Source organism: Ceratotherium simum, chromosome X, assembly GCF_057802395.1.
Source record: "Ceratotherium simum simum isolate JZ-2026a chromosome X, ASM5780239v1, whole genome shotgun sequence".
Lineage (NCBI taxonomy): Eukaryota > Metazoa > Chordata > Mammalia > Perissodactyla > Rhinocerotidae > Ceratotherium > Ceratotherium simum.
Window position 1 is genome coordinate 17377762 of NC_141940.1, and position 11456 is coordinate 17389217.

At 44.4% G+C, this 11456-nt stretch overlaps 1 protein-coding gene across 1 annotated transcript; it reads right to left on the bottom strand.

Annotated features, from left to right (window-relative positions):
* Nucleotides 1–7975: 7975 nt before the first annotated feature.
* LOC101400730 (small integral membrane protein 10-like protein 2A) lies at nt 7976–8179 on the bottom strand. Its single transcript, XM_004437342.3, has one exon. The coding sequence runs from the start codon at nt 8177–8179 to the stop codon at nt 7976–7978; it is 204 nt and encodes a 67-aa protein (XP_004437399.3).
* Nucleotides 8180–11456: the final 3277 nt, after the last annotated feature.

Genomic DNA, 11456 nt, shown 5'->3' on the forward strand with positions numbered 1-11456 from the left:
AAATACTTTACTATTAAAGGAAGATTTCTCTCCCCACCTGGCAACACCCCAGCCAATGAGAAACACTGCAGCTCAGCCAATGAGAAGCTGTAGCCACCTTGAACTGTTCCTTTCCCCCAGTGGACTTTCTTTTAGAACAGCACCTCCTTACTTTCCCTTTTTCTCTATAACACCAAGGTCCTCTCCTTTGTTTTCCAGTTTGGCCTATAGTTTGCCATAGCATGCACACCACGAATTGTGATTCTTTTGGCTTTTCCTGAATAAACTGGGCTTTTGGGTAAAATAACTGGTGAATTTGCACTTTAAGTTTACAGTAAATAAAAGGAATCCCGTGTGTGCCACCAGAAGAGTGGAAGAGAAAATCAACATGTAGCCGACAGCTCGAATGTTGTGCAAAGTTCAGATGCCGGATTAGGGTTTTAGACCACTATGTGGGATCAATGAAACTTTGCTTTGTGATGATAATAAGCCATGGCTTGGCCCCATCTGGGTTAGTAGTGAGAATGTGGTATGGACTAGCCTGAGCAGGCTCAGAATATTGGTTCCTGTTTTGGTTCCAATGTTAGTACAAAGGACAAACCCCACAAATGGTTGATCATCACCATAAGACTTTGTTCTTTGCAATATCTTTCATTGGAGGAGCTAAGGACACTTTAAAAATACACCCCTGTGAGGTCATCTATGCTGTTTTCCGATGGGAAACAATTCCTCAAAAGAAAAGAGTTCCCTACGCATCTTAGGATGTAGACTCAGAGTGGCCTTGGACATCTCACAATGCTATAAGCTGACTTTTGTCCCCCCCAAATTCATATGTTGAAGCCCTAACCGGAACGTTATTGTATCTGGAGATGGGGCTTTTTGGAGATAATTGAGGTTAAATGAGGCCATGAGAGTGGAGTCCTCATCTGATAGCATTGGTGGCCTTATAGGGAGAGTAAGAGATAGAGGAAGTAATAGAGCTCTCTCCCTGCCTTTACACATCCAGGAAAGGCCATGTGAGGACATAGCTAGAAGGCAGTCATCTGCAATCTAGGAAGAGAGCTCTCACCAGGAACCACATTGGCCGGCGCCTTGATCTTGGACTTCGCAGCCTCCAGAACTGTGAGAAATAAATTTCTGTTGTTTAAGCTACACAGTCATTGGTATTTTGTTTTGGCAGCCTGAGCTGACTAAGACACCTAATCTAGGTTTTTTTTTTAACTGGGATCTCAGAAACACTGGTGTGCCTGGACTATTATAGGTGTTGGTTCTAGGGTAAAACAACTTGAGAGATCCAGATATAGATTATATATCTGCATAATATTAACACCTCTTGGAGATCCAGGATATAGATTAGAATGCCAGGTCTCCTCAGGCAATGGAAACAAAAAAATAAAATAAACAAATGGGACTACATCAAACTAAAAAGCTTCTGCATGGCAAAGGAAACCATGAACAAAATGAAAAGACAACCCACCAACTGGAAGAAAATATTTCCAAATCTTATATCTGACAAGGAGTTAATTTCTAAAATATGTGAAGAACTCATACAACTCAACAACAAAATATGAACAACCTGATCAAAAATGGGCAGGGGATATGAACAGATCTTTTTCCAAAGAAGATATTCAGATGGCCAACAGGCACATGAAAAGATGTTCAACATCACAAATTACTAGGGAAATGAAAATCAAAACTACAATGAGATATCACCTCACACCCGTCAGAATGGTTATTATTAAAGAGACAAGAACTAACAAGTATTGGAGAGGATGTGGAGAAAAGGGAACCCTGACACACTGCTGGTGGGAATGTGAACTGGTACAGTCACTATGGAAAACAGCATGAAGATTCCTCCAAAGATTAAGAATAGAATTACCATATAATCCAGCTATTCCACTACTGGGTATTTATCCAAAGAACATGAAAACACTAATTCAAAAAGATATATGCAGGGGCCAGCCTGGTGGCAAAGTGGTTGTTTGTGTACTCCGCTTCAGCGGCCCAGCGTTCCCAGGTTCAGATATTAGGCATGGACCTATGCACTGCTCATCAAGCCATGCTGTGGTGGCGTCCCACATGTAAAATAGAGGAAGATGGGCACAGATGTTAGCTCAGGGTCAATCTTCCTCAGCAAAAAGAGGAAGATTGGCAACAGATGTTAGCTCAGGGCTAATCTTTCTCACCGAAGAAAAAAAAGATATATGCAGCTCTATCTTCATCACATAATTATTCACAATAGCAAAGACTTGGAAGCTACCCAACTGCCCATCAAAAGGTGAATGAAGAGGGCCGGCCCCGTGGCTTAGTGGTTAAGTGCGTGCGCTCCGCTGCTGGCGGCCCGGGTTCGGATCCCGGGCGAGCACCGACACACCGCTTCTCCGGCCATGCTGAGGCCGCATCCCACATACAGCAACTAGAAGGATGTGCAACTACGACATACAACTATCTACTGGGGCCTTGGGGGAAAAATAAATAAATAAAATCTTTAAAAAAAAAAAAAAAAGTGAATGAAGAGAGAAGATGTGGTATATATACAATGGAATATTACTCAGCCAGAACAAAGACAAAATCTTGCCATTTGCAACAATATGGATGGAGCTTGAGGACATTACGCTAAGCGAATTAAGTCAGACAGAGAAAGACAAATACTGTATGATTTTACTCACATCTGGAAGATAAACAAACACATAAAGAGAAGAGATTGGTGGTTACCAGAGCGATAGACAGTGGAGGGAGGGCAAAAGTGGTAAAAGGGCACATGTGTATGGTGATGAATGGAAACTAGACATTTGGTGGTGAACATGGTACAGTCCATACAGAAATTGACATATAATAATGTAATTCTGAAATTTACACAATGTTATAAGCCAATGTGACCTCAATAAAAAAATTTACAGAAAAAGACTATTGAAGGCTTCCAGAGCCCTAGACTGAGGAGCATCTATTAACATCTAACATCACAGGTTCCTTCCCCGGGGAGTGCTTTGGAAGCACCTGTGGAATGTGTTTTCTCTCTCTTTTATGCGTGTGTCCAGTGCTCCACACTTCCTGAACAGGAATATCTAGGGGTAAACCTGGGCATGTGTATATTTTCAAAGATCATAGGTAATTCTGATGAGCAATGCTAATGATGAACCACTAAGGGCATGCATGCTTTGTGGAGCTGAGTGGGGAACTCCCAATGTAGGGCAACAGCCTCCGTTTACAGGGGAGGAAAGTGAGGTGCCCATAGGGAATTGAATCACCCTAGTGTGAACACAGAGCCGGTAATGTCTGAACCCTCTGTCCTCTGATGTAAATGACCTCTAGATGGCAGTGTATTTGTTGGTTTTAGTCTCTGCCTGCACAGGCAGAAGTTGAACAATGACTGGTTGAATTTGAGCATGAAAATACAACACTTGAGTCAAATGAGTGTCTGTCATGATATGGTGCCTTGGAGCAAGCAGCGCCTAGACTGTGTCTGTGGATTCCTCAGAGGCCAGGTTGCCAGCCTGGGAAGAGGAGGACTGAGGGAAGATGAAGTCTAGGTTGGGAAAGGAGAGGTGAGGGGCAGCAGTACCTTTCCCATAGAGCCTGTTGTGGCCTAGAAGCCAATTACTCTGCCCACAGTACCATCTCCTGGGTTCTAAGGTTTGGGCAGAGACATATGTCTGGCTGAGACAACCGCTTTCCCCAAACCCGCTCTCAGTTGATATATTCCTTGAGAAGGAATACTTTTAAAAATATATCTGATGAAGGGCTCTTTAGAGAGATGCCTTTTGAAATCCAGTCATTTCGAGAACCTTTTCTCTTGTCCCAACTGTTCTTCATTAGAATCCTAGAATATTTGGAGAGTTTCAGACTCTCCCAGGCCGATACCAGAGTTGTAGTCTTGTATCTGCTACTAACTTCCAAAGTGACCTTGGGGAGTTCCCTCCCCTTCCTCAGCCTCACTTTCACCATCTGATCATCTGATTTTTTCTCACTAAACTCCTTCAATGAATAAATGACAGTTGGGATGATGGTTAATAGTTGACTTTGGCAACTCTACTAATTTCTGTTGGGCGAGATATAGCATCACACACACACACACACACACACACAGGGAATGCACATGTGCACTTCAAATGCCTGTTACACACTTAGTAAGAGCTTCCCTTTCTTTAGAGTCAGCAGGAGAGAAGTCCAGAGATACGGCAGGCTCCAGACACAGGGCTCCAGCTCCCCTACTTTGTGATTCCCTTGGCTCTGTCATTCTCTATGACTTGGCTTTACTATCAGGCTCTGGGAAGATGGCTACAGCAGTTCCCTGGGGCCACATCCAGATCTGACAATTTCCACAGGCAACAAAAAGGAACACCCTGCCCTGCACTGACTTCTTAGGAGAGAGGAGCCCTTTATCAGAGGCACCCTAGTGCACTTTTCCCACTTCGCTGGCCCTAAGGGGATCACATCCCCATTGTTTTCTTTTCCCTTCGCTGACAAAGGGAATGGTAGAATCGTGATTAGCTTGCGCTAATCATTGTGGGGGGCAATGGGCATTGAAGTCAAATACTGGTAACCCCTTGATCCCCCCCACCCAGGAGAGAAGGTAAAATGCTTAGTGTGTGAAGGTGGGTCATTCCAGATCCACTGAGAAGGATTAAATCATCATTTTCATGCTGTGAGTCAATACTTGCTGTCTATTCTATTCCAAGGGACCAGTGTGTTTCTGTGTGGAGGGGGAGGGGCCACTTCATGGAGAGGATAATATCCACTATCCGTAGATGCTGTCATCCTTCTAGATTGACTTAAGGAATTTATCCAGGGATGGGAAGTGAGATGCAGTGTCCACCAAGGAATGGAGTTAAACACAGAACGAGTAGTAGGCATTTATGAAGTGTATTCACTCTGCTGGGCTCAGGCAGCAGGCTGTAATTCTGTTTTCTGGGTGGCCTAATGCAAACCTGGACCAGATGCTGGCCTGTGACATGTGGCATTGACAGGCTGGAAGCCCACTGGCACCATGTAGGGGAAACATTCGAAACTTCTCAACATGAGAATACCGTATTGGACATCATGAGCATCCACCCATTCCCTCCCTACCTTTGCCCTCCAAAGAAAGTCAAACGTCTGTCCTGGAACCCTTGCCTCGAGAAACTGGTGGGTGAGGGAAGCATCAGAAGCTTTCAAAAACACTTCTGCTGGCTGTTCTCTCTGGGCTGAGGATGCCAGTGAGAAGCAGGTGCCATTCAAATGTGCTCTCTGCTTTGCAGTGTGGTGGAGGGAGCCAGTAATAGATCAGTCCAGAGGTGGCAGTTATCATCAGCAGCAAGGGGGATATTATTACCACAAGAGACATCTGGGGACCATCTCACCTGCTGTTATGGACTGAGTTGTGTCCCCCCACCAAATTCATGTGGGGAAACCCTAACTCCCAGTGTGCCTGAATTTGGACATGGGGCCTTTAGGGACGGCATTAAGGTTAAGTGAGGCCATAAGGGTGGGACCCTATTCGGACAGGACTAGTGTCCCTGTAAGAGGAGGAAGGGACAGCAGCTCTCTCTCGCTACACGCACAGAAAAGAAAGGCCAAGTGAGCACACAGTGAGAAGGTGGCCTTTTGAAAGCCAGGAAGAGAGGCCTCAGCAGAAACCAACCCTGCTGGCACCTTGATCTTGCACTTCCGGTCTTCAGAACTATAAGAAAGTCGGGGTCTGCTGTTTAAGCCCCCCAGTCTGTGGTATTGGTTACGGCAGTTGAGCGGACTAATCCACATGCAGAGGAATCTGCTCTAACACTGGGGAACCCTCCTCTTGGCCTTCCCCAGGGAGCACCTGCACCCCCTGAGCCTGGCAACTCGCCACGGGGAGCAGGACAGCCCCAGACCTCTCAGAGCCTCATTGGAAAGTGCCTCTAAGTCAACGCTTGTGCCATGGACCCAGCACAGCCCTGCAGTAGTAGCTACACAGGGTGGAGGGGGTGCTATGGAGGTCAGGGGACAGTGGAGTTCTAGCCTGAGTCTGACCCCTTCCTCTGTGATGTTCTACCAGTTCCTGCATACGCTTAGCATCAGGCAGCACCCCACCCTGCTTAGAGTGTGCACTTTGGTTATTGTGGTGGATGTTCGGCCTCACGGCGCACGCGTGACCCCCACTGTCTTGCTATTATGACCAACACTAAAATGTGAGAACCTTGTATAAACACCACGGGGCGCTTGTCCAATTTTTAAGTTTTCAAAAATTAATCACATTTTTTGTTTGGTTTTTACCTTAAGTATGACATCACAGAGGTTTGGTGATGCAAAGTTTCATAGAGTGAACAAGCTCTGGGCTAACTGAGGATTACCGGCCATTTCTAGTTTTGAAGCATTTCTTCGTGGTCTATGAGTTGCTTGGAAAGCATGGAAGTCATATTTCATGTGATGACTCAGGAACATTTAAGGACCTCATACACTATTGCAGAAAGGCAGGAAGGCAGAATCTACCCGGCCTTGTGTGCCACTCCGCAATGCCCCTCCCAAATTTCCTTCTAATTGCAGTAAATTCATTTTTAATAGTTTTAATTTTTAATCAAAGCAATACATGCATGTATAGTTTTTTAAAAAATCAAATAGTACAAAAGGGCGCATAATGAAAAGCAGTGAATCCTGCCCATCCTTCTGCACTCTCTGTTCTCCAACCCAGAGGCAAAAACTTGACACGTCTGTTGAGAGGTTACCTCCATTTTTCTCAATAACGTGCTTTTATTACAACTTGTTGACTTGGTGACGTGAGGCCTTTTCTGCTGACTCCAGCAGTCCCCTTGGCTCTCTTCCCCCTCGGTCTGCTTGTGTCACTACTTCTCACTCTTCTGTTGGTGTCCTTGTTCACTTTACTAATATGATCCGTAAACCTGTCTTATTCTTTCAACTGGAGACAGTACCTGGGCTTCCTGCCTCATGAGAAGAACACCCCTGTTCCATTTCCTGCCCGCTGCCTGCCAACTTGCTGCGTGTCCTCGCACACTGTCAAAGTTGGGAACATTCCCATCTGCTCTCTAACCACAATGAAGTCTTCCCTGCTTTTCCTAGAGATTCACTCTAAAAACGGAAACCGTAACTAATATTTCCATTGCAGTGTTATTTAAGTACTGTTCACTGAGTAGCAAAGTGGGATGCTACAATTGGATTTTCTCATCTGTGCCTGCAGAGTCTTGGTCCACGGCCAACGATCGAGCTGATTCCGTCTCTTGCTCCTGGCTACAGTTCACAAGCAGGCCCCATCTGAGGTCACTTTTATAGCATGCTTTCCATGTAGTTTGAAATCTTTGTTTCCCCTGTAGTTTCTGTTTGCCATTGTGTTTCTTTTGGGATGAAGAAATGTATGCCTTCCAGGTCATGTTATTGATTTCCTCCAGCTGCAAACTCCATCCATCTGTTGCTGAGAATTCATTCCCTTCAGTTGGAAGTCTATTAGTCTTATTCTAATTTGGAAGATTGGCCTCCGATTGGGGCCATTCCTGTACAGTTGCTCTTTATTTAACTTGTTAGCAACCTTTCCTTTTTTCCTTGGGGCATCCTGTGCCCATTGTCATTTCCTGAAGTTCGTGCTGTCTTTTGTTTTATGGATGCAAGCACTTCTCAAATATTTTGAGGATTTTCAGATTTCTAAGTTCTTTTCTGGTCCTTGAATTCTCTATTTCCTTGAGAGTCCACTTTTCGTTATATCTCAGGCTTTTTTGGTTATACTGCAGGCATTCCGCAAATCATGATTCTACTGGCCCATTTCTATTAGAAGAGGAGGCAATGGAAAGACAGACGGGCCAGTCCGCAGGTGCGAGGGGAGCTGGTTGCTTTGCTCTAGGGCGGTGAGCTGGTGGGTGGAAGGCAGCCATGCTGCCCGGGACACACACACACACACACACACACACACCCCATGTCCCCAAGTTAGTTACTCACACACACACACACACACACACCCATGTCCCCAAGTTAGTTACTGACACCCACACACACACACACACACACACCCACCCATGTCCCCAAGTTAGTTGCTCTAAATATGTATCTGCAGGCGGACGTTGAGCATCACGGAGGCCACGACGTAGAAGTAGGGGAAGTTCATGCGCAGCCGCCAGGCCAGGTGGAAGAAGGAGAGCAGCGTGCGCGTGAGCCCCTTGCAGAAGGCGCCGTCGGAGCCGCGGGCCGCCACCGAGCGCGACAGCCGCACCGCCGGGCCCGACAGGGCCGCCGCCGCCATCGGGCTGGCGGAGCTTCCCGTACCGTGCCCGGAGCCCCGGGCCCCCAGCCGGCTCCGCGGAACCACCGACCGACGGACAGAGGGACGCACGCGGGGGGAATCGGTGCGGGAGGCCGAATGGGCGGCCGCAGATGCGAGCTGCGCTGCGCGGAGGGCGCCCTCCTTCCCCTGCAGCGCTTGTGTCACAGTGATCGCTGGTGCCCCTTCGGGGGGGCTCACCATGCTAAGTTGCCCCCGGGCCAAGGGAGCCCCGCGGTAGGGGGCTTGGAGGGGCGCCCGATATCGTGGGCCCTGAGACGGGGAAGGGTGCACGGGGGAAAGATGGGGAACCGGAGTGGGGAGGGGCGCGCGGCTTACCCGGGAGACCTAACTTCCCGACCCCGGCGTTCCTTTTTCTTCTTAATTTAAAATTTTTAACGGAAGCAAAACGAAATTTCCGCAAAACATTGGAACATTTCTTTCATAAGCATGATCTTGAGCAGGTTAGAAGCGTGAACAGATTTCCTGTTCCCTCAAATCCCTCTAGGAACTTTTACAATCCTTAACTGAGCTAGTGCAAATATACAAAACCTACTAACTTTCTGAACTTTAACGTGTACGTTGTTTTAATGATTCAAGCAACCTTTTTATTTTTCTTTTACGACTTTAGTATTCTAGTGGGAAAAGTTATACAAACCAGTTTTTAGAAACTTTCAACAGCACACTTAGAACAATGGAAAGCAAATTCCCTGAGTAGCTTCACATTCCCCACCCCACCCCCGCCGTGAACTACTCTTCCGTTTCCTTTATATACCTCCTGACTTGGTAGGTTGCTTTTACCATGGCAATAAGGTACACCTACCTCCCTCTCTTTGATGACCAATTGTTACACCAATATACATGTTGACTAATAATGTTCAATAATTTATTTAACCAGTCCCCTAATGATGGACATTGTGAATGTTTCCAGTTTTCTTATGCCAAAAATTGTTGCAGTGAACATCCTTGTACACATGAGTTTACAAGCGGCAGAAGAGTATGAATAATGTGATCCCATCTTATAAAAAGTCACATAAACATATATATTTAGTGTTGGAGATAGTTTTACTAATAAATATGGTTGATCAAAAATTTTAGAGACCAGGGCTCTATACAACATTGAGCATTGATCTTGGATTTTTTTTCGCCACTATGATAGGCAATAATTACGTCTCATTATTCTTCTAATTTGCATTCATTTATCAATGAAGCTTAGCAACTTTTCTAAAGTTCTTAATTTTTCAATGTTGTTTCACTGATTGCTTGTAAAACATTATAAATACATATTATGAGAAGAGTAAAATTCCTAGGATCACAACCCCAAGAAAGAAAGACTATTAACAGGTCGGTATATGTTTTTACCAATTATTTACATATATTAATAAGCAAAGTATATATACATATATCACACACAAATCATAAAATAAAAATGGAATCATATAAACCTACTGCCCAGACAATTGCTTTTAAACATAGTGATATATCTTGCATATCTTTCTGTATTGATACCTTATGGGCTATGTATTATTCTTAATGGATGGCCAATAATTAACTGATAGTTTCAAATTTTTCATGATCATAAACGATTTTGAGATTTATATCCTTGCATGCATATCTTTGCACACTCCTCTATTTCCCTGGGATACAGTTTGAGAGGTGGAATTCTTGGATCAAAAGGTTTTCATCTGTTTAAGGATTTTGTTACAGATTGTCAAACTGCCTTCCACACAGCTTGTACTGATGTATCCATGAACACCCTCAACTTTCCTAATAATGAGTATTGAGGTTCTTTTAAATCTTGGACATTCTGATAGTTGGAAAAGATATCTCACTGTTTTAATGTGCATATTTTGATTACTAGCAAGGTTAGACATTATTTGTATGTGCATATATCTTTGCACATTTGTATGAAAGGAACTACTCTGTCAAAAGTTTTGCAGTCTTAATTTTAATCAGTATTTTCAATTCCCGTGTAAAAAAAGGTTGTAGCAATTTCCACTCTCTCAGGCAGTATATGAGGCTGTCGATTTCTCCACACCTTTGTGCATATTGTTATGCATTATTTTATTACTGCTAATCTAAAATAAAAGCATTATTCTAATTATTTTAATTTGCTTGTATTTGATTACTGTTGAGGCTGAGTGTTATGTTTATTGGTCGTTCATAGTGGTGTCAAAAGGAAGGAGGGCCAGGTGGAGCAGATGACTGGTGGGCAGTTGAAGGGCGTACAACTAACACACAGACTAAAGGGTCCTGGAGGGGGCCATCCCTCCAGGGATGGCATAGTGGTTAAGTTTGTATGCTCTGTTTCAGCGGTGGCCCAGGGTTTCGGGGGTTCAGATCCCGGCATGGACCTACACACCATTCATCAAGCCATGCTCTGGCGGCGTCCCACATACAAAAAATAGAGGAGGATTGGCAAAGATGTTAGCTCAGCAACAATCTTCCTCAAGCAAAAGGAGGAAGATTGGCAACAGATGTTAGCTCAGGGCCAGTATTCCTCACCAGAAAAAGGACCCACTGATTAAAAAATTAAAAATAAATAAAAAGGGTCCTGAAGACCCCAGGAGCAGTGGCAACAGTGAGGAAAAGGAGAGTTAGGCAGCTTTCCCCTCTCCATGTCTCGCTGCCCCTCAGGCTGTCCAGGTTCTGGCCACTTTGCTCATTTATGTATTAAAATTTTTGCCTAAGGCGGGCAGAACAGCACAAGCAGCATGAAAATGATAAAATTTCAACCATAGCTCTTTGGAGAAGCATAGATTAGACAAAACGGCCTGACATAATGCATTAAGTGAAGGAAATGCCTCCTCCTCCCTCACACCACACACCAAATATAAAATAGTGGTAATAGGCTGAAGTTATTGTCTTTGGGAAATTATACGAGTCTTCTGGCTCTTCTTTCCCACAATAGAGTGCATATACCTTGATTCTTCTATCTGAATCACCCACTCTCAATATATGTGGGAGGAATATATTTTTTAACTGCTACATTGGTCTAGAGATAGTAGATTTAAATTTAATCAGAGGCTTTTGTAATAGAAGACACTGAATTTAACACAGGTGTTTACCTTTCCAAAACAAATAGAAACAATTATAAAGAAGTGCAAAATAAATTCATTCATAAAATTAGTGGAAGGGGTGAAAATAAAGGACCGAAGAGCTTGAAAAACTTCTGGAATGAATGAAGATTGGCTCAAACTAAAGAATAAATCATAGTGGAGGGCACCACAGCCCAACAAATCTCAGGAAAAGCCTGCAG